Source organism: Rhipicephalus sanguineus, chromosome 11 (assembly GCF_013339695.2).
Source record: "Rhipicephalus sanguineus isolate Rsan-2018 chromosome 11, BIME_Rsan_1.4, whole genome shotgun sequence".
Lineage (NCBI taxonomy): Eukaryota > Metazoa > Arthropoda > Arachnida > Ixodida > Ixodidae > Rhipicephalus > Rhipicephalus sanguineus.
The window spans coordinates 42,592,519-42,616,446 of record NC_051186.1 but is presented as its reverse complement, the minus strand read 5'-3'; the positions used below and the strand labels follow the sequence as shown (position 1 = coordinate 42,616,446).

The 23,928-nt window shown below is 46.9% G+C and overlaps 1 protein-coding gene across 1 annotated transcript in view; it reads right to left on the bottom strand.

Moving 5' to 3' along the window:
• Positions 1-2,317: 2,317 nt before the first annotated feature.
• LOC119374983 (homeobox protein homothorax) overlaps positions 2,318-23,928 on the bottom strand; it is a 348,064-nt gene continuing 326,453 nt past the window's right edge. Inside the window, exons 12-14 of the mRNA XM_049411114.1 lie at positions 15,165-15,223; positions 12,397-12,492; positions 2,318-11,451 (exon numbers count right to left, since the gene is read on the bottom strand). Of these exons, the coding sequence (XP_049267071.1) occupies positions 11,225-11,451; positions 12,397-12,492; positions 15,165-15,223 (382 nt within the window). The 3' untranslated portion in view covers positions 2,318-11,224. The remainder of the gene's footprint in view (positions 11,452-12,396; positions 12,493-15,164; positions 15,224-23,928) is intronic.

The following is a 23,928-nucleotide window of genomic DNA, read 5'->3' as shown; positions in this document are numbered from 1 at the left end:
CCAGCAAAGAAGTGTCGCTCCATAAGGAAAGGGGTAAGTAGATACGGTGTGACAGTGCCTGGTAATGCACCTAGGACGGTGCGCATGTGCAGCGGGTGATGTGCTCCGATTGGGTATACACGTTTGATCTTGCCTAACAAAGCTTTCAGTTGATAGTGGCGCTGGTGTCGTTCTCTCCCTCTTTGTCCCTGTCAAAGATCGCGATCGACGTTTCTGAGATGACAAAACTGTTTCTCATTTTATTTAATGTGGCTGAACTAGGCTAGAGGGCGCTGCAACTGCGAAAGGTCCGTCCGCTCGGCAGCGGAAAACGGACAACCAATGCGAAAAAAATTGTCCGCCGCTCTGCTACAGCTCAGCGGGCCGGCTCGGAGCGGAGCGGAAAAACGTCAAGCTAAAATACTGTACTCTCTCGTTGTGCGTGCTCGGGGTCTTCTGCTCACCGCCGTCGCTGGGCCTATTAGATTTTCCACTTCTGGCTACATCTGGCTACCCGCGGGCTGCCAGAGACAGCCAGAACGCATTCGTTTTTTCTCGGGTTGCTCCGCCCACCGCGCGCGCACTTTCGGTGGGCATTCGTTTTTCGCTCTCTGGCTGCATCTGGCGACCCGCGGGTCGCCAGAACTCGCCAGGACGATTTTGGTCTGGCGGCTCTCTGGCCGTTTTCTGGCTAGCAGACGCCAAAAGGGACGATGAGCGCTCGCGACCATATTTGCGTGGACTCCGCGGAATGCAAAGGCCTCGGGACCCTCGGCGGCTCTCGGCCAGTGCGTCAAGAAGCGTCTTTTCGGCCGAAATCTTCGGTCGTCCTCGGAGGCCTTGAGGATAAAATGCCGAAGCTTCAATCTCCTCAACCAGGGCTGCACAAGTAATTCTAGACAGTCGGAATAACTTTTTAAATTCAAAGTCCATATATGCCGGCACGACGTTCTCAACACACAGCGGAACTCTATGCCGTTCTTCTCGTTGCAGTCTGCTTATCAGCAGACACACAACGAGGTTTTCAACATTTTCATCCTCGCACACAACGGTTTGGTGACGCCTGCGAGCGCGCAGCAAGGCCAACAGCCCAGCGATCGTCGCTAACAAAATTTGTACTAGCATGTTGGAGCAGACGACGCAGTTGTGAGCCGCCCAGCCGCGAGCCCAAAATTCGATTTTACTTCTCCCGACCACTTTCTGGTTGCCAGAAGTTTTCAGGCCACGTGATATAACGTCATTTCCTATCAGAACCGAAACCCGCTGGCTGGTTTCTGGCAGCCCGCTGGCTGCCAGAAAATGGAAAATCGAAGAGCCCCGCTAACGCACCCATTTGTTCAGCTAACTGTTGCATTCTTCCTTTTTAGTGGACAAGTGGTGAGCAGTGGGATTTATCCAATTTCTGTGACACAAACCCGTTTATGGTGATGATAGTTTTTCGCGGTCGTACGTTTTAACTCGAGCTTTAACAGCCCGGTCGCACTTAAAAGGAGGAGTCTCGCGAGAGGATGAAGACGTCGGACGTCACGCGATCGACGGCGGAGAGAAGGTGCTGACTGATCAGGGGATCGAATGAAGCTGTAAATGAAACAAAATAAATGTCCTCGACGAGGCGCGGCTTGAACCCGGGCTCCCACGGTCCGGAAACAAGCGTCATAACCTCTAGGTTATACAGCCACGCTTACAGAACAAGAATTCATGGGAAGCATATGAATGCTTTGCACCGATTATCACGTGAACGGGTGAAAGGAGGAGCCTCGCGAGAGGGGGAAAGGCTAGGAGGTGAATAAAGCAGGAGGTGAACTTAAGAGGGAAGTCAGTAAACTTACAGCGTCGCTAGTGCATTCCCGTAGGACTGCTAGAAGCGAAGGCCATCTTTTCCTTCTCACTGCATGTATTGATACTCTCCCGTCCTCTTCTGAAAGCTTTCTGCCCTTAACGTGGTTTTTCATTGCCCCTTAGGATCGGATGCAGTGCAAGCTTTCACCAACTCACCTGGAAAGTTGGTGAACTCTCTGCCTTCGCGATCGGCCCACCTTTGACCAAGCGACGATGTCATTCGATGACGTCATCATGTGACGTCATGCTGATGTAACAAGTTTTTGCTGTATTGGACGTCATGTGGTGAAGTCATCACGTGATGATTTATAGCGCCACTAGCGTTGATGGCGATGCCGCCGAAGGTCCATTTTCGCGTTTGATGAGGCATCTAAGGCTTTCGCCTTGAAAGACTTTGCCGCTCCGAAGCACCACAGCTGTTGCCCAGCAATCAGAGACAGCGGCTCAAACCCCGTCTCTAACTGTTAGACAGTAACAAAGTAAAAAAAAAACACAGTAATTCATCTTTTTCAGCACTCTTTATTATCTCACAATTAGTAGTAAGGGCTTCTACACACGAAACACCAACAACTTCCGAGAAACAGGGTGGGTGGATAGGAGGGAGGCAATAGTTTCCGACAAAAAAAAAGCTTAAAAACAAAAAGAAGAAGTCCACGTATACAAGTTCGAAACAGAACCATTCCTCCCGTCTTTTAACTAAACGCCTACAAAACACACACGTTCAGCTCACACATAGGTATACAGTCGTGCCACATAAGCAAAACAATAGTAGAGCCGTTGTCACACGACTTCTCGCAAACGCACCACTCACAAAAACAAAACAAAAAAAGAAGATAAGGAACGTCATGACAGTCGAGAACGCATACACATTCCGGCCGTCGCCCGACAGTTAGAGAGAAACGCCAGGCTCTCTTAACTGTTACGTAACAGCTTGGTGGCCAGTTGGACAATGCGGATTTTTTAAAAGACGATCTGATAGGAGATACAAAACAAGATAAAAGTTAAAACAGCATACGTGCTAAACACTCCAGGGCGTCTAAACATTCACACTTAAAAAAATAACACTTGAAAAGGAGAGCCAGTAAAATTTTATGTACATAAGAAGAGAGAGATTGGTAAGAACTGACACACAAATTTGGTTACGAAATGTGGGAAACCGTTCCGGTGATCTTTTTTTTTTCTTTTCTCGTGCAGGTGACAACACGTTTCAAGAAACACAAAACACTTTTAGAGAGATAAACAAGGTAGGTTGGCGTATTTGACTGGGTGGCATACGTATAGACATGATACACACTAATACATTGCTGCGCACTTCGTGTACTTGATCTAAGATAATTATCGGTAACTTTCGACTCCCAGAAAGGGTTGCGAGTTAAGAGTGACAATATATCGAAGTACGTTAAACAATCGGCGATAATTTCAAGAAACCACCCGATAGAAGTAAACACGTGGACATGTTTTCAAAGTTCGTTTCGTATTGCAAGTGCTTTGACGGAGCAGTAGTTTCAAATCACGAACTTACTAAATAAAGTAATGATAAGTTTCGTAAATTAAAAAAAAAAAAGTTGTCACTCGCTACGCAGGATGCTTGAATAACTAAATACATAAGCGTTGACGAAGCGTATCCTATCTAATAGGCTTAAGGTGTTCACAGAACAGGTACAGAGCAATTCTGAGATTGGACGAATCTAGGTCCGCTGTTTTTTTTTTTTATTCATCCGACTGTTTCCTTCAGGTTTGAGAGTGATTAAAGAAGGCTGCACTCAATCGCCGTCAAGAATATGTTCTTCAAGTAGACAAATTGCGAAACTAAAAATAAAAAAAAGCATTTCACAAAATGGCAATGCTGTTAGTGGTGGTGTAGATTCAATATCCATACATACGCACGCACTCTGGAAAATATACCCTGCAATTAACGCGGCGACGAGGAGACAGAAAAGAACAAGGTTCGTTGCTTCGGTCAGTGCTGCACGTAACTAATTTTTCAATACGGACGTGACAAAGCTGTAGCAGCGTTGAGCCGTAAGATACTCGTGCTAGGTCACGTAACACCTAGAATAATGTAACGCTTAAAGAGTTCCATGCATGGTTATACTATATGGCACATTTGAAGATATATATATATATATATATATATATATATGTAACAGCCGCTGTGAAGACGTTGGGAAATGTTAAGATCGTGTGACGTCACATTAAGAAGGGCTTCGTCCCGTCTGTCTCACCTTTTTTGTCCTGTTTATTGCGCTTTATTTTACCAAGTAGTAATCACGTGGTCTGCACATACGGCTTATCCCCGCTGCTTTTTTATGTTTTCTGCGATAAACGAAAGTAATATTTTTCAGTTTCAATGCGTCCACAAAAGCGTCGCAGTTGAACTGAAGTCGTCTTACAATAACGCGATATTCCCAATATCACAAGTCGCAGGTTCGTGTCCCTCGTCGGTTCGTGGCGAAGTATGAACACTCACTGCGCAGAAGCCAAAAGCCCAGCCTCCGTACTCCTCCGGAAGTCTCCACTGAATTACGGCGCTTAGCCCCATCTGAATACCAACGCGATTTGCTAATTTAATAAAAAGAATGTCCCAAGTTGACGGCAGATGATCTGATAAGTTTAAATAGATCTAATAGGTTTAAAAATCAGTGAGCTGCCAACTTGAAAATGAAGAAACAAGAAAACGACGAGCCTTAGCTTCCTGCCTCCTCGTCGGCACGGCGAAAAATGTTCTGCGGTTACATGCGCTCCAGCCCTTCACCGCAATTGGGCAGTTCGGGTGCCGGAGGACAGCGATAGTGTATCATAGTGATGGATATACTGCTTTAGTACGCAGTATATGCGTTTATACATACATATATATAATATCGTTTAAAACTCGCACCACAAGCAATCTACGTGTGCAGAAGGGGGAAAAAGAAAGTCAAGTGACAAGACTGGCCGCAAGACGGCGCCAGCTGACAGGCTTCAGCAAGTTTGCAGTGCCGTTCACACCTGCGGCACGTTTTCCACACTGCCAGCGCTAATAACTCTGCCGCTTAGGCGATCACTCCTTTTTTATTTAAATTTTGAACGAACGGAGTGGATTGATACGCCAAGATCATGACCTTCGATAATAAAGAAAACAAACGAAACAAAACAAATGCGGCAGGAACATCAGACGCATCGCTGAAGTCGAAGGCGTCACGGCGGTTGCGAGGCCGCAGGTGTGAATGGCGTTTGAGTCGAACGCAACTGAATACGGTGAGAGTTCGATACAGTGAAACGGGATTGCTTCTGGTATTGAGAATAGGAAAGGCGAACTGTCAAGCTCAACACCTTAATTGACCAGGAGGTCGCTAGACACGACAGTCTGCAAAAAGACAACAGGTACAGCACTTATACACTCGACTTAAGAAACGGTAACTATAGGCCCAGGGAGACGTGAGGAATGGCGTACATGGTAACGGTTGGCCTGTAAGACATTAGGAAGCCTCGTGGGGGAAAAACACAAACAATATACATTTGTATTTATATATACCGAAGAGAACACAAGTCGAAGATATTACTGCTACTACATCTATAGTCTTTAGATGGCTGTACGTTTTTTTTTTTTTATACAGATACGTATATTATATCCCGCGAAAACACACGCTCGCAGATTCGTCACAAGTACAAAAAAATACGGAAGAGATAGGAAATAGGCTGCGTACAAAACCAAAAGGGAAAGAACGAAGCGTCATCAGCTGGTGTTTAAAAAAATGAAGGACACACGATGACGTCACAAAGTTCGATATCAAAGAAGTAGAAACGGTGTAGAAAGGCATTGAACAGGTGTAGAAGTGGTGGTGGGAAGAAGAAAAGTCACTCTCTGTGTGTTCGAACTACAGAAGAAGTTGTGTGTTGAAAACTAGTGTGCAAAATGTGCTTTGACGAAAAAAAAAATCCGAAAAAATGCGAAAAAAATGAAAGGGGAAAGGGAACCACGGAAACACGTGAACAGTATAGCATACCTCGGCGAATATGACATTGAGAGAGATGGATAAACAACAACCACGATGGATAATATCATAAACTATCATTATTTATATTTATAATATTTATATATATAACTAGAGATTTCTCCCCGTCATCTAGTTTGTTTCACTTCTTCTCTTTTATCTTTTTTTGCAAAGATAACGCGCTTCATCTTTTTACATACGTATTTTCAGTTTTTGTCAGTTGCATCGCGATCACTTCGACACCCCCGACAGTAGAGATAAGGACGAAAAAAAAAAAAAAAACATTCTTTCGTGCTCCAAGGAAGTGTGACGTATGGTGAGGAGAAAGACATCTTTGATGGTTTCCTAGTCAAGCAATATGTGTGAGGATTTAAAAAAAAAGTGAATAGATGCACAATGAACCGCAAAAATCGCCTTCGCAAAGATTAGAAAAAAAGTACTGTGAAGACACCCAGCACTTCGAAGACGTAAAGCAAAGGCAAGACCATCGCAGAGTTAAAACGTGCGTATTGAACTAAAACAGTGATAAGATCTGTGCAATCCTTGCAAGCATTTCGTTCTCATGAAACCCACTAAGTATCGCAAAAAGAAAAAGGGCCTCAATAAAAGTTGCAACTGCGAGTAACAGCTGATGACGTAAAGATGAATGCGACTAAAGTGTTAAAGGGCCCCTAAACAACCTCGAAAATGCAAAGAACGAGCGCGTAACTCTCTCCTGGCGCTTCCCGTTTTTTTTGGTTTTTTTTTTTCTCGACGCACTTCGTGACGTCAGCAGGGCGATTAACATGACGTCCTTAGAGTACAAACTCTCGATTAGTCCGTATGCGAGGGGTATCAGTTGTGATTTGTCTCCTACCATGTTTTGGCCATGCTGTGACACCCCCATTCTGCCTTATCTTGCATGACTATCGTGCGCGATCAAAATGATTTCACTTCGTTTTGTGCGTTTTCGACGGCGCAGGCGGAGACAACAGCGTGTAGCCGAAAAGCACGATATCCTGATAGGTTCAACGCTTCGTGCTGACATTGTCCCCTTGTTTTATGAAGAAATAAGTGGCTAGGAGGACACGGCGCCTGTAAGAAGGGTCGCGAAGGCGGGAAAGAAGCCGCTCTCTCGTCTTTTGAATTCGGAGTGGTTCAGGGCCTTTTTAAAAAAAGAATATGAGAAAAGCGTTATCGAATCGCGGTGCTCTGAAGCGAGTGCGGGTGTTCCATAGGCGCTGTGGTAATCGACAAGGTTGACCTCAATCAGAAGAAGCACGAATAGTTGTTGCTGTTTCAAAAAACAACGAAATTGAAAGCTACGAGCTTCTTCCGATCGGTGTTGCGAGGAAGTTGAGGTCACGATCGCAAGACCAGAGGACGACGATGAGTCGACTACGCAAGGATGACCATGAAACGCCTACAGTCGCAATTCCAAACGCTGACAGCGGAGGGAGTGAGACCCGAAATAGCTCGCATCTCCCAAAACACTGAAATTGCACACAAAGCCACCACGTCACGAATTGAACTCGAGCGCGATTGGCAGATCTCTGAACGTCGGCACAGCCCCACGCCACCTAACCGAATAAAAAGAAAGCTGGTGGTAACCGTGGTAACAAGGTTAGCCCCCGCGGTGGTACGTAATCCGAGGAAGCTTACCGAGCCGCGACTGAAGGGGAGCCGGAACTCGTACCGAAATAAAGATGGAATGACGCAACAGTCTGACTGAAATACCCTCCGATACGACGTATTTTATCAGTACAGATAACGTACGACCGTGTGTGTCTGTTTTTATCAAGCTCGTGACTCTTTCTCCACCACTTATCAGTGAACACGTAACACCACTTCCCAGAAACGGTGCTGGCAGTTCGACGCCTTAAAAGGAAAGCCTGATTTTCAAACGGGAAGCTAGGCAGAGAATCTATATCTGTGTTGAAAGGAATCACAGGTAACTATCTTGTTCGTCCAGCGATTTTAAATAAGGGTTCTGCAGCCTCCACTTCGTTAACGAACGCTCTACAATTGAAAAAAAAAAACACGAATCACGTTAGTACGATGAATCTTTATGGCGACGCAAGCAAGTCGTACACCCAACGAAACGCGAGGAACACGAAACCACGTGGGACAGTGGTATTTTTTTTTCTTTCATGGGGCATGGAAGGTACTGCACAGTCTGCGACTCGCTTAGGCGACTGAAAAATGCGATAGGAACCAAAGAGCGATTCGGTTTTGCGTTGTGGCGACACACACACACCTCTGCTCGAGTAAAAATATTGAAGCGATCCACCGCCCCACACAACTTCCCGCCATGTAGATGTATTTTTCCTCATTGGACACAGAATGCCGAAAGAAACAAAAGAAAGAGACAGAGCGAAAACTACAACGTAGGATGGTTGAAGTAGGCAGAACAGCACAGGTCGAAAACGTTACGATCGAAATGCTTCCTCTTCAAGTTGATGAACTAAACGAAACATGATGACGTATTCATCAGTAGAGTACCCTCCCTTTGAGTTCACCAGTGAAGCCTTGTACTAAAAAAAAGGGGGGCAACTGACTTCTTCATACGATGAACGAGAATAACAAATGTTACGTAGGAGGGTTCGTCAATACGTCACACGACAACGAGTAGACCAGCGGGTCGAATGGAGTTATTCATCAACGCATCCACGGTGGAATCGACACGCTCGTTACTACGATTCAAATGATTCGTGTCATCGTGTTGCGTTTACCAAGAGTCGGTGGTCTGTCCCCTCGATATGGGAGAGTAGCTATGTCAGCAGACGTCATCGCTGACGTCAGCAGCGCCCTCGCGCGTCGGAGCGCGCCAAAAGACGGTCGTTCCTTCGATTCGCGCACTGAATCGCAACGGAACCGCCTTCACGCTAGACCAACGAGTTCACAAACACTTTTAAGCCCACAAGCATTCGGCAGCGAACTTGTCTTGATTTGCGAGTCGATATGGGGCTGGGGTAGGAGGGGGTGTCAACGGCAGACGGGAACACCCGACGGGTGTCACTACACCACGCGAAGGAGAAAGAAATATACCTGACGACATTACGGCGATGCCTAGGAGCTTATCCCTTTATCGCTATGAGACGTCGAAGAAAGAAAGCCACCTAGAGGCTCTCTTCCGTTTTGTTTCTCCACCACGTCACTTCCGGCTTCTGACAGTTAAGCCTATACCTGTGTATACACTGCATCCTGCACCCTCCGATTTTTCAGACCTCGAACGCGCAGCTCAGAACACCGATCTCGGACCACGTCTTCGTCACACTCTTCTCAGTCCGCGCGTGAACCTTGCTCCGGAGTTTGTACACATCGAGCCGGCGTCGTGTGTGTGTTCGACTCTACTATATAAAGACCTCCGAGATCCGTAGACGCAAATGACAGACTACCGCTCGACAGAGGCCGTTGCGAGGAGCGCTTGCTAGACCTTTTGTCAAGCGATGAAACTACTGAAGACAAGGCGCAGTACTGCAAGACATCTAATAGAAAATGCCCTTAATTACGTAGACAATGAGCCTTATTAAGGTTTATGAAATCTCCAGATTAGCCCATAACTGTGTCCAACGTGAGCCCATAGTGACTCAGTATAAATGAATATCTTGCCAATGATATGAACTAATTTCAATTAGCTAGACCATGAGCTTTATGAAGGCTTCCTAAGCTTCCAGAGTGTACCACATCTTGTACAGAATGAGTATCTTGCCAATTATATGAAGTATTCTTAATGAGCTGGATTATGAGCGTTCTGAAGGCTTCTTTAGCTTCCAGAGTACACTATAATCTGTATTAGCCTCAATATATTTCGCTCACGAACCACAGGGCAACTTGAGCTACATTCAACCAGAAATGCCGTTTCTTTTGTCCGGTCAGCTGGAAAACGATGATGCAGCTGTAGTAAGGCGGCAGCACGAACGCGCACACTAACCACAGCGGCTAGGCGGAAACTGAGACTATCCTGTTAAGCCTTGGTGCAAACTATCAGGAAGCGGCAGCTGAAAGGCCCGACCAGCAAACGATTACCGCAGAACACGAAATCATGTCCGGCTCCGTATTCAAAAAAGAGTCGTATTCATAAGAACAGATTTCCATTGGCCGACCACTTTCGTGCAACTACGCGATTGGTTATCAGCTGCTGCGACGAGCAATCAGCGTAAAGAAACGTTTGAGACAGCTCGAAAGATGATCGTTCGAAGCGAAGATATGGTGTTCGTTCAAAAATATAAAAGAACTCTTCTTTACAACCATTACACGCGTCCGGCAGATTCCGGAACGGCCTTCATACTTTCGCGTTCTTTCTCAATGCTTGTTTTTCTTTAGTTTAGCCGTTTTCTCTTTCTTTTCTTAACGCATCTACGATTGCAAAATGTAGACTGGTTCGCAACCTCGTCACGGCGGCTTCTGGACGGGTACAAAAAAAAAAGTCTGTCGCGTCGGATCGAAGGTCAACAGGACCGAAGATGAAGAAGGGCCACGATTAAAACGAAACAACAACAAAACAAACTAAAATCGATATACAGACTATGAGAGATGGTTCGCGTGATCCAAAAAGGCAAAGCCTTTTCGACCTTTCGCCGTAATTTCCTTCTTGCGCAAGTCGTATGAGAAGAAAAAGAAGAAAGATGGCTGCCTTTGAAGCCCGGCTGAGCCGTCGGCGATGGGGAAAGAGCCGTGCACATCGCCTGCCCGTCGGCTTTATCGTTTCCATTGGTTCTTTTAAAACTACCGAGCAGCAACAGTCGTTCAGCTAGCTCAACTTACGCTCGAAGCTACTCCGTAGTAGTTAACGGATGCTAAAACACAAAGCTTTTTATTCGTACTAGTTAACGAATGCTTGTGTGTGTGTTTTTTTTTTTCAGCATCTCTAAAACGAATAGCCTCGCAAATAGCAGACGACGTCTGTAAGAGACGCTAGGTGCGTCACAGACGACAGCCGAGTTTTTTTTTTTTTTTTACACTTCTGTTCCCCGTCGCAGACGACAGAGCCAGATGCATTCTGCAAGACGACCAACAACGTAGCAGTTAGGCAGAAAATACGTGCCAAAAACAAGTACAGGTAATGAAGAGCATCAGAGGGAGATACTTAAATGAAAAAGGAATAACATTTGTCGCTCACGATCACTCACGCGCTCGCCATGAAGAAAAACAAAAAATAACGCGGTTTTCGCGAAAAGGTGCATAAGATTAAGAAACAAGATAGGCCAGAGGGCACCACACTACTACCCTGCTGCGGGAGACGCAGTATTGCAAGGTACGTGCGCGTGCTCGGAACACAGGGGATAGACAGATAAACCACGAAAGGAAGACAAAGAAAAACGGTCCGTCGAGTGCTGCCACCTTGCGGTGGCGGACGGAGGCAGCACAGCTTGGAGCAAGAGGACAATCGGTGACGAGGGCAGCCACGGAGGAAGGGCCACGAGGCGGCGCGGCTTGCTTGTTTTTTTTCTTTAGCTGGCGTGGATGTCCATGATGTGCTGGCCGTCGTAGGGCGACCCCTGCGGGGGTAGCCCGGGGTGACCCATGGGCGCCATCATCATGGCGGCTGCGTGCGGGTGGCCGGGCAGGAGCATGGCCTGCGTCGGCGACCGCAACTGGGGCATTTGCGGGTAGCTGCCCATGGCGCCCATGTGACCCATCCCCATCGACGCATCGCCGCAGGACAAGTTCTGCATGCCTGCGAGGCGGGATGGAGAGAGAGGGAGAGAAAAGCGAACGTTTAAGGGTGTGCCTGAAATCGGTGGCTATAATCATCATCAGTATCACAGTGATCACCGTCAGCCCATTCTAAACTATGTACAGCCGCCCAAATCTTTCACTAGCGTGCGCGAGCGGCGACTTTTCTGTGCGTCGGCGCCGTATGACAGAGCTTAGCTGTAAACAGAGCGAGGGTAAGCACAAAAGCGCGCTCAGCTGGGCCCATCGTCCGCTAGATTGTTCCTTCTCAAGGACGTCACCCCTATCATCGCTCTTCACAAGAACAGGCACCGTGAGTAAGTGAATAGTTTTACTCGAATTACGTGTTGCGAAGATGAACGTAGCAGCAAGTAATCAAGGAAATGAAATTCAGAAATACGCCACACACCCCCACTCATGAGATAAGCCGAGGAACATGGTTCGTCTGAAATGCGCTAATATGGGTTGTCATCCTTAACCAGGAACAGATAGCAGACGATGGGCCCAGTTGAGAGTGTTTTGTGGAAGCGCGCTTACCCTCGGCCTATTTGCAACTTCGCTCTGTCATATGGCTGACGCACAGAAAAGTCGCCGCTTGCGCACCTAGTTAAAGATTTGGGTGGCTGTACAGTACAGGGTGAAGTCGTCTGTAAATAATCTCCCTCTAGTCATTCTTCTTGTTTCGGTCGTTGCGCTGTGATGTATGTTTCAAGTCGAACTGCGCAACGCGCTTCTACTTCGTGCATTCAGATGTGTCACGCGCTACTTTTTGGACGCGAAGAGTGTGAAAAGGCAATGAGGCCTTTCGAAGCGTTGCCTGCCGTGCATAAAACGGAATACAAAGAACTAAAAAAAGAACACAATAAGCACAAAACGAAAACAAAACAAACCAAAATGAACCAAACACAACGAAACCAAAACAAAAACACAAGGCGTATAAACTGACCTGGTGGCCTAATGTGCATTTGTGGACTGCCGTCCATCATGTATCCCATTCCACCGTCAGGTCCATACGCCGCACTTGCGCCTCCTATCGTCCCACCTGCGCCGATTTTGAAACCAAAGGAAATATGAGTGAGACAAAACGGAAGTAAACGTTCGGGCAGAAAGAAATAAAACTAAGTACTGAACGTAAGTGAGCGTATACGGAGCGTATAAGGAGCGTACAAGGAGCGTATAACGCGAGTGACTAACCTAAATTAGTGTGAAAGAAACGTAACAAAGAAATTTCCGCGATAACGGTTATCTCGGTGGGAACAAAGAGAAGGTGGCGCGCGTGCAGCAGTTATCACGTGACCCGTGATCACGTGACCTGGGATTGCTCCGCATGGAGCCCGCCCGCTAGAACATTTCGCTCTTTTCGTCCTTTGTGTGAAAGTGTGCAGCGCAGTACAAACGGAACGACGTCATGCCAACTCTTTCTGGTTTGCCTTATGCTCAGGAGATAGTATATTAAGAAAAAGACAATATACACAATGGACTAACCACAAACAAGCGTGCATCGCGAACTAAATTCCCGTTGCGACTGATCACCCTTTAATATGAATATTTCGTTTACGCCTCTCTACAGCTTACGTCTTCCGTTATCCAAGAACGAATAAGTGATTTGCATGAAACTGTCTTCGGTGGAATTAGTACCGACCAGACACTGGTTTGCGTTTGTTTCATCTATAAAAAAAATAAAGGTGGAAGTACGGTTAGGAAGTGAAAGCAACAGCATACTAGATACGTATATATAGATTGTACCGCAGCCCATAGGCGCCAGCTCTTCTAGCGAGCTACATATAATTTCAAACAAGGCATAAGTTCAGAAGGAGATGAAGGGTTGAATATATGAAAAATCCTCAAGTACAAGGTGTCGCTGGAGCTAGCGTCTTGACAAGTGGTTTTCTCTTTTTCAAGGCAGAAACTTGTAGGGGACAAGGCCACTTGTCGAAACGATGGCTCCAGCGACACCATTTGTTAAATAACTTTTCATCTATACATAAAGATAGTAATGCAGCGATTTCAGTTATAACTCCTGAAGTGGCGGTTTACGGATAGAAAGCAAACATGAGTGAACACTTACATGCTGGTGTAAATCAGTGCTAGTTAGATAATCATTAACTCACAGCACTTTCGTTATTTTGTTCTGACGAGAACACTGAAGCGAGTGAAAATCTCTTGCAAAGACATTGCAGTTCGGGAAACCGCCAAAAGATGTCCACACCAGCTCAGCCACCGCCGTTAACGGCGCCGGTAACCCGAAAAGCGTAAACGGTAAGAAGGCCACGAACAAGCTAAAATTATCTAATAACACATTTAAGCAATAGTAAGCTTTAAGTTTATGTTATCACTTATCGTCTTGCATCGTTGCGCACAATGCACACACGCTCGCTTTACATCCTCATCAGCATTGTGCTCGAGCGCGTGGAAAGCGGTGACTATTTGTTGCCTCCCCGGAACCAACGGACGCTTCTTCCGGAAGTAAGGAAAAACGTTAATGGCTAAACTCATTTCCGCAGCGCGCGGAAGTTGTGTCCCCGAGACACAGATCCATCAAATTCGCTTGACAGCGACAGACTCGAAAAGTACGAATAAAAGAAAAACGAACTCGTTAACTTCTTTGTACTGACTCGCATTCAGAAAAAAAAAATGTTCCGGGCAGGGCGCGGACACATTTGCAGAGCTGTGGTCATTCTGCTTACCCTATTCGTGTTCGCATCTTTTAGCCATTGTTAATTTCTTCCGACAGCCATCATCGCGGCGCAAGGAAGAAAAAATAATAATAATTCGTTGCTTTCTCTAAACTTCTCTATTCATGAGGAAAACAGATGACTGCGTTTTTCTTTCTTTCTTTCTTTTTTAGTTTTTTGACGACAGAATAGGAAAGGCGGTTGCAAAGCGCTGATCGTTCGAACGTTCTTTATTTAATTTCTCTTCTATTCTATTTCTGTATTCCATGCGAATAGCGGAGGCTTGTTGAAGCTTTGCAAAGAGCGAAAGATACGAACGGGGCATACGTAACAGCGTGGGAACGAATTTAGTTTGCTCACTGTTGATACAGCATCATTCAAATAAAGAAAAATAAAAACATCGCCTACACTGTTTTTAACTCGTTCGACTGTAAGATTCCCGCAGAGGTATTTATGTATGCGTAAGCACCCCACGTGACATGTTCACGTGACACTCCCGGCGATCTTTAGGCTCGTACACACTGGTGCACTATGCTGCTTGTTTGCAATTCAGCATGCATGCGAAGAAATTCGAAAAAAAAAAAGAAGACAGCCTAAATGAAGAAAGGAGCGACCGAAGTTGCCCATGTCACTGAATGACGAACCATAAGCTCGGCGTTGTTTCATTAAACGAACAGTTGTCAGTACCGCTTCGTGTTCCTGTCTCTTTCTGTATCCCGTGTGCTCTTGCGGTTACATTCGCTAATAATGACGAACCAACTGTACAGGAAGACGCCCAAAGCCTGTAAAAGTATTCCCTGCATGCTTTGCGACGAGTACGGTTCCCTTTAAAGACCTCTGTCCGCAGTGCAGCAGTCTTCACGGACTGCGGAGCGCACGTTTCGTGAAGACTGCAGCGTACTGCACAGATTTCGAAACACGTCAAAGACAATTCAAACCGGAAAAGCACCAATAATTGTGCATGAAACTCGACAGACATAGGGATGCTGCGCGAGGCGGGGTGTGCTGTAAGTAAGCAGAGGAGAAAAAGCGTACTCACCAGCTCGATTAGATTGATCGATCATTGGTTGCACGATTCTTCGCCTCGCGTTAATGAACCTGCAAAGAGGCAAAAAAGAAACAAAAGAAAAACAACGTCAGAAGTCATGTAGACATTCTTGCCAGTTTCAGTTGACATCAATATTCTTACTTGTTCTCCTTTACATAATCGTAACATTATTACAGCAAAGCTGTTTAGCAAGTTGTTCCTTGTCCGACGAGCCAAAAAAAAAAAAAAAACTATCGTCATCATAAACGGGTATGTGCCACAGGAATTCGATAAAGCCCACTACTCACCACTGGTCCACTAAAAATGAAGAAGGCAACAGCTAGCCCAACAACAAATGGCTGCGAAGCGACGGCGGCGAGCCGAAGACCCCGAGTACGTACAACGAGAAAATACTAGGTAAGGGAAAAGGCAACAACGGCTGCGAGAAGACCCCGAAGCGATGGAAGACCTACACGCCAAAGACGACGTGCCCGTAGATCTATGAGAGGTGCGAACGCTTGGTTTCAGCGCGAGTTTCAGCGCCGACACGTCTCTGGAGTTTGGACATTTGTGCGGTGTCTGTGACTGTGGTTTAACTCGAACCTTTCTGCGCTGAGAATCAACGTAGACACAACATAGCATCACCTAGCTGAAGCCTAGCAACGACATAGAAGAAACCTAAAAACAACCTATAGAAGCAAAAATACACCCGTGCACTTGGATTTAGGTCCACGCCACAACGATGCGACAACGAAAAACGCTAAACGGTTTTTACGACGCACAGTGCAAAAAGGTATGACCCACTTCCCAACGGCAGCGACCCACTGCAGCCGTAAACATCGTTAAAGCTAACTCCAGGAACTACTAGCTAGACTCCCCGAATGGCGGCCACCCACTACAGTATACCGAGAAACAAACTACGTTCGGTGACCTCGAAAACAACGACCCGAAAGTATACACAGTGGTCAAGTAATCAGGCGCGAATCGGAACAGGCAGAAAGACAAAAGGGCGCCACACCTAACCACACCCAGCGTTTTGCCGCCGGAACATCGGAGATGCCATTAGGAGCACGCATCGGTGCCGAGTATGGTTGGCACACGCTTTGCACGCCAAAGAAGTCGAACCGCAAACAGAGAAAACAAAGCGCCGACACGTTTTCGTGTCGTTCCTCCGCTTCTGCGATCGGCAAGACGACCCGACAAAACCATCATGCCGACAACGCGAAAGCCACCCACCACTCATCTGCTTAACGGAGCTCTCTTGGTTGTTCGAACGCCAAATGACCCGCCGCGAACGATGACCTCCGCGATTAGCTCCGGCATTGTGCCAGAGCTAATCTCGTACGCCACGCTGGGACTCATATCTAACAAGCAAGACGCCTTCCACAGGTACTTCCCTCCTTCTTCGAAACAAGACGACTTGCCCGCTCCCCGCCCGCGTGCCTACTTACCTGCTTACTACCTATCTAACCCACATAACCACCGACTCTGTATGTATATCTACCGCCACGTCGAATAGCCAGAAAACGAGATCTCGCCTTACAAATACACACAAACACACAGGTGCGCAAGAGCGCAGTCTTTGACGCCCTCGCGCCATCACTGAGCTCTTTATAGGTATACGCTTCCTTCGGGTAGTTTCCCGGTGAAGAGCCTTCCTTCCAAAGTATCCACAGGTCGACCATTACCACTTGTACCACCCCCCACCACCCATTCCAAGCCGAAGGAAACACGCCGCCCGGTGCGCGTCCTCCTACACTAACGATGATGACGTCCCTCTTTGCCGGGACGATACGCTTGTTTCATCCCCTGCGGCCGCCCACCACTCCACGACGAAAAACCCCTCCTGTTACCTCTCCGGAGAGGGCTTCCTCGCTAAAAGACGTAACGACCCGTCATTTTCGTTCCACACCGGAGCGCTGTGTGCAAGAGGGGTTCTTCCCGACAGAGCGCGCACACGTGTGAGCGTGTTTGTGTGCGCGTACGAGTGTTCGCACGTCAGCGCGTGCGTAGGTACATGTGTGTGTACATATGTGCGTGTACTATCATGTGCGCACGCGTCTGAATGTTGGTGCTGGGCCGTCTTCATGTTCACAAGCGACCTATGAGGCATTACGTCCTTGTATGTGCATATGTAAATAGTCATTAGTTTCATCGGTGCACATGTGTAAATAGTCTATTTCTATCCGCTTCCTGTCCTCTGCTACTCCCTCATCCACTGATGGCCGTCATTCAGGTGCCAGCCGCACAAGCTAGATAGCTAGAGTGTTGCCATGATTTACTGACTTTACTCTTCCTTCGCTCCTTTTGTATATATTTGCCCAAATAAGCAACAACTTACTACTATCATTGTAGGTAGCGCAACATCTTACGATGCACGGACACAGATGCAGCACCATCAACTAGCCCGATCAAATTGTTTCTTAACTTACTACGACTTCATATGATTATGTACCTGTCTGTTGTTGTAAGTAGGTGGTATTGTGTGTCTGTGCTTGTTTAACCAAAAATTTATAAAAAAATAGGCGAATAAGCGGCGCCTTCTGCGTCCACCATCCGTAGAGGATATGAAATTCTCTTACCCTCACCAAAACACTCACTGTGAGTCATCTCCCTTGCTCCCTATAACGAATCCTTCTCCCCCTCTTCTTCTTCGCTGCGTAATTATTCCGCCCTCGTCCCACCCACCTCCCATCTACGTGCACTGTTTCAAAACACCCACCTCTGCCCGGAATAGAAGCTGCCAAATCGCTATCGACACCAAACGCTAACAGCGCCCCCTTATGGCTCTCCTCTCTGGTCGCGATGAATACTTGATGTGTTGCCGCGTGTAAGGCCTATCCCTGCTGAGATGACGTCTTAACCACCACCTAACGAACCTTCAGGAGGGAGAAAGGCACCGTGCAACACGCCTTATCGTCGATCGGCCATCTTTTTTCTCTTTTAATCATTCGCTTCCCGTTCACGGACTCTACGCGGCAATCTTTCACTGTCGTAAGCACCAGTTCTCCCCAGCCCCCCGAGCGAATAGCAAGAACCGAGTGCCCGACTTGAAGACGATAACGACTTAATGATGCCGCAAGCGATGGGAGTGAAGAAGCTGAACTGTTATCAACGCAGGTGAGACACCTAACACTCTTAGGAATGAATTTAAACAATGCGCACATTGTCTAAACACATCTCGCACACTGGTTTGCCTCTATATAGACCTGTCCTGATGGGACGAAAGGGAGTCTATTGGGAAGACACGTTTTACAAGTGCGCGCTGTTCGTGGCACCGTAAGCGTGTCATTCTAACTACTGTTGAAATGAAGGGCTCTCACAACGTTCTCACTAGCGATACGTCATATATAGAAGTTACTGTGCCACCACAACACTTGCACGTCGTTTGCACCGAGATGATAGAAAATACTTCAGCAAAGGTATCCTTCTCAATATAACATTTAATGGAGTAAGAAGTAATGTACAGGCCTCGTAGAAAAACGTCTCCAGATATCACTTGCTACCAATTATTAGCTACTTAACATTTTATCGGGATAAATGAGACTACATAGAAATAGACATGTTTTGCATTAAACTGCCTGTACATAGTGCCTGTGTCAGTTTGCATTGTTAAACCGCATAAGTACGCTTGTGTACATGTATATGTAACTCCAAGCTGTGCTTACGCACCAAAACTTCGACAATGTTCGACAAAAAACGAACGCCCGCCATGTCCATATAAATGCCGCAGAGGTGAATGTCTCGGATTCTGCCGCTTAGCCAACGGCCTCTCCCCGAAGCAAAGGCGAATGCCGACTCTTTCAATGAAAGCAGAACAGAAAGCACGGCTAAAGAAACGTACAAGATAACAATAAGGAACGCGGGAGATCTCGATTTGGACCGCGGGTCCATTTTCGATGATGAATCGTTTCCGTACTGTCCTCGTTCTTCCGTATCCCGTGTCTTCTGAGGAAGAGAATGGATCCCCAGCCTGGGGGGCTCCTATCGCTTGGTTGTAGAGATCCCACAGTCGTAATGGTTTTCCCGGCGCAAATCTCGCCGACTTGAAAGATAACGAGCATGCCGCCGCTGGCTGGAGGGGCTCAAGTTTATCGTTTCCGCGAACTCTTATTAACCTTCCTAAGAGTTTTCGACCCGTGATTGCCTCTATGCGTGGAGTCGGACTGTCGCAGGATGTTCGACGGTGTTCAAGCTGATCAACGTAAAAGGCTGCATCAGTGGCGTAGACAGGGGACGCCCACCTGGCTCGTGCTCCTTCCCACGGAAATTCTTTTTGTCATGGCATACAGAGCACAAAATGAGACTCCACCACATCTGCCTGCCCAGCCCCCACTTCAGATCAAGGAGGTGCCACCCCCATCCCCCGAAAAAAATTTCTATCTACGCCCCTGGGCTACATACATGACCAAAATTGAAATGAGGAGCACGCTAGCCTACCCGCAACATATTGTGCAAAAGAAAGTGAAGGAATTGTTTAATCAATACATAGATTTCACGTCACAAAATCATCATGCAGGCCACAAGTGACGCAGTACAGCGTGGTTCCGTTTTAATTCAACTGTATGAGTTTTGCTATATTCCGCCTCCTTCTAATTTCCATCGCTATGACTGGGAATCGAACCCAACACATTGCGCGCAGAAAGGGAAATGATAATGCTGCACGAAGTTCCGCCACGAGCCAATATCCTCCTTGTGACCAGTTCACATCTGTTCATTCATATTTCAAACTTCCGTGGTCGTAAGTTGTTACCAAGTTTCATTGAAAGAAATAAAACCACGTGAATTCAAAAACCAAGCAATGGTGGCCGCCGTGCCAGAGTCGATGATGACGTAGTCTCAGCAGACGTACGATTGGACGCACCGGTCAGCGTGAAACCAACGCGACGCCAGCGTCGTCGCCATTACGCCAGAATTGATGATAACATTAAAAGTGTCAGGCTGATGTTTTGACGCAGCGTTAAGCCATACGCGAGCATAACCTAAACGCCATCATCCAAGGTACGTTAGCGCTTTCGTCGTCTCCGCGCCAGAAGAGCCTGAATTACATGGCGATGCAGTTATCCTCGGGAAAACCGAGTTCCCTTTTCCTGTCGCACTTCGCGGCATCCCGACTCCATAGCTGCACATACACGACCGTTTCCTTTTCTCCCTCTTCGCTCTAGGGACCAAGAGCCCAACGTCGAGCAGCGAAGGCAATTAGTTCGCCAAACGCACAAAGCCACACCTTCCCCATATCCCCAACTCCCCCCTCTGCGACAACGCTGGGTTTTCCTTTCTTCCCCCAATGTTTTCCCCTACCGGATCTCCCCAAGTTCCCGCGACGCGTGCGGGCGAGCGGATAAGAGAGAGAGAATGAGATTCTCGTGATAGGGAAAGAGCGGTAAGAAGAAAGGGAAAACGGAATCGGGGAGAAATGGGAAAGAGGGCAAAAGAACAGCGGCCCCTGGACGAGGGCGAAGGAAATCTTTTCCCCCGTGGATGGGGAAGAAAACGGGAGCGAAAGTTTTGGACAGGTTCGTTAATGACAACGCCTCGCTCTCCCGTACACGCGTGAGCGCGCGCAGTACACATACACGCGTACACGCACGCACCACGCGTCCTTACTAAGCACGCGCATACAATCTCGTTCCACAGCGCGCAGTTGAGTCTCTACATGAAATAGGGAGAGGAGGGAGCTGTACGGGAGGTGGACAACTTCATAGATGGCGCTGCAGTTGGAGAACAAAGGCCGAAGCACGCTGCGTACTCGTTGTGAGAGTGCTGCGCGTTCGAGGTATACAAGCGTCGTGTCGGTCGGAATGACATCCTTTTTTGTGAGAGGAGAGAGTTATACTCCCCTTTTGGGGACTGTGCACTTCAATATGGCCGCTTCAAGCACTTCCAAGAAGGCTGTTCTTCCGGTCCTGCGTTTCTTAGCAACGGGTCCTTTGTGCAGAAAACAATGCCATTCGGATTGGTTTTCATTGTGCAATGAGCGTGTCTGTAAGGGCTTTCCTAAATGTGAGGAAAGAGTGCTTTAGGTCCTCTGCTTTCTAAAACCGCGGCGGCTGGGAGCTTCCGCTTCCGGGAAACATCGCGCAAAGTGTCTTTCTTCCAAAGACTATAGAATATCGGCCGGCTCCTTTCTGACCGAGAGAAAGAAAAAAAAAGGAAGAAAGAACGCGCGCTCAATTGCATTCAATGGTGCTCTTTGTTGTAATGAAGCTGTTAATGTGCATAAAATACTGCAGAGTCATTTAATGGTTCACTATGGCACTGCCTCTGTAGACCAAGAAAATTGGGCTCAACAGCTCTAGCGACGCGGCGGCGTTCTGAAGCTAGGCGCCGAGAATCTTGCGCACATAAATTCAGGTGCACGCTGAAATAACGCTGCAACGCATGAAACTGATCAGGGAACCGGTTCACCGTACATTATAGAAGTTGTGAACTCTAGTGCTCATGCATATAACCAACAACCTGTCGATATATTAGCTTCGCTACGTAAGTATAATATAGCGACAACGACGTAAGGCGTTCGAGCAAGCCCGAAGGCGCAGAAGCGCGACGTCTTATAGACAGCTATAATAAGACGTCGCCAAGACCAAATCTTAATAGCTTCGCTGTCACGATGTCTTTACCTGGATCAAAATAGCAAAGGTGAGGCGAGACCATACTGAGCCTTTGAAGAAGGAAAAAATACTAAATAAGGCAACGTGTCTTCACAAAGATCATACAAGAAAGACAGAACGAAATCCAATCTATTTAATCCACGAGAATAAGCCAGCCCGCCGACGACGACGCGATGTCGTCGCGTCATACGCGGGGTGACATGCATGGCGCATGCGTAGTAGTATGGACTGGTGGACGTGTCAGGGTGGGAACGACATTTCAATATACGAAATTAATGGCTCTTTCACTCCTCTCCCCCTTCATCGGTGCTTTTTTTTCTTTTTGTTTTTTACAGCGACTTCCCAGCAAACTGCAGCTCGTTCGGCTTTGCTACGTACACTGCAAGAGATAAAGACCGCCTGACAGTTCTTGCAGTACGACGACAACAAAAAGAGTAGCAGCAAAAAAAGGAGGCGGCAGTTGAAATAGGCAGTTATAAATATACGAACGAAACAGGGAAATGCTGCTGGCGATGAAAGGCAGCAGGGACATAAGAAAGATAAGAAAGTTCGTATAATAGGAAATGCAAAAAAAAAAGATATATAACGACGTTTGAAAGAAAAAAGTCAACGTGGAAAGCATGAAACGAGGTCGAGGCACAAGCTATAGGTAGCGCTACTGGAGGGGCTTGACAGAAAGGAAATTAGAAGATCCCGGAATGGATCGCTCGGCATAAATCACGCGCCGGGTGTTCTGCAGCAACGTCGGGTCGTGAGATAGCTAAGGCCTTGTATAAAGGCTCCCTTCATAAGCCTTGCTAGCTCGTGACGTCCTGTAAGTAGCATGGTCGTTACTTTGTCAGACTTTCTTTGATTATAATAAACTTAGTTACTTGTACGCAAAAAAAAAAAATAGGGGTCGGCAATTCAGCGCTGCGTCGGAACTCGTTCCTGCACATTGCTACGTATTTATTTTTCATATTTCGTGAAAAAATTAATTCAATTGAGAAGAATAATCTGCTACCAATACTATCGCTTTCAAGTGCGTCGAGCGTGGCGAAAGCACCAAATTATCAAATGATAAGACCGGCTCGTGGCAGGAATTCTTATGTTAACGCTACTACACGCGCAGTCACCCGATATGAACACATGGAGCAGCAAGCCAGGCGATAAACCAGACTAACATTTCCGGAGATGCCGTTGAAAATTGCTATCTATCCATCTATCACGAAATGAAGCAAAGACAAATTGGTAGGAACACGAATGCGCAAAGAACGCGGGTGCATTCATGTCAAATAAAGGTGTCCTTTACCATAACGTGTTAAGGGTGGTACGATGCAAGGAGACTTTTGAACCACTGACAACTGCCAAAAATGAAAATAAAACGTCCCACGCGATCGGCCCACCTTTGACTAAGCGTGGATGCCATGTGATGACATCGTCATGTGAATTCATCATACGTCACATCATCACGTGATGACGTGAAATCACCATCATGTGAAATCATCACGTCCTAGGGTGATTTCATCACGTGATGTCTTCTTACATCACTCGTGTTGACGCCGACGCCAGTCACTTTTCGCGTTTGGTGAGGAATCATGGGCTTTCGCCTTAAAAAAAAAAAGAAAGAAGCGTACGATGTAGAGAACAGCTGTAAAGAAGAATTTCAGCCATGGACACCGGCTTTGCTCCATTATCTGTATGCTGTCGAATTCGCCTCATGACACGGAGATCCACCCAGAAACAAAACGAAAGCTTTTATGCCGAAAAAAAAACAGCAAAAAGCACACAAAGAAAGAAATTCCAACAAAGAACTGAGAAATGAAGCGAAGGAATCTTTGTCACGCAGGGATCTCTATTCGGCTTCCATAAAAACGCCTCCAGACACTTCCTCTATACTCGCCCTCTTTAAGTCTCATTTTTATTTTTCTATCCACATTTAGCTTCTTTCGTTTTCCCGCTTCATGCGACGCCATGAGCGAGGTCCTCTCTTTTCTGTCGAATGACAAATGACGTATCTGGTGTCCTGCCGGCTCCTCGGTTCTCCATCATAGACACGGGAGATGGTGAGAAGGAAAGAGCTTTATAAGGGCCTACATAACGCCTCAAGCTACATATATAGTACCCCCCCCCCCTTCATCGCCAATCGCGCCTTTCTTAGACACGTAAGAGATGGCGAAATGAGT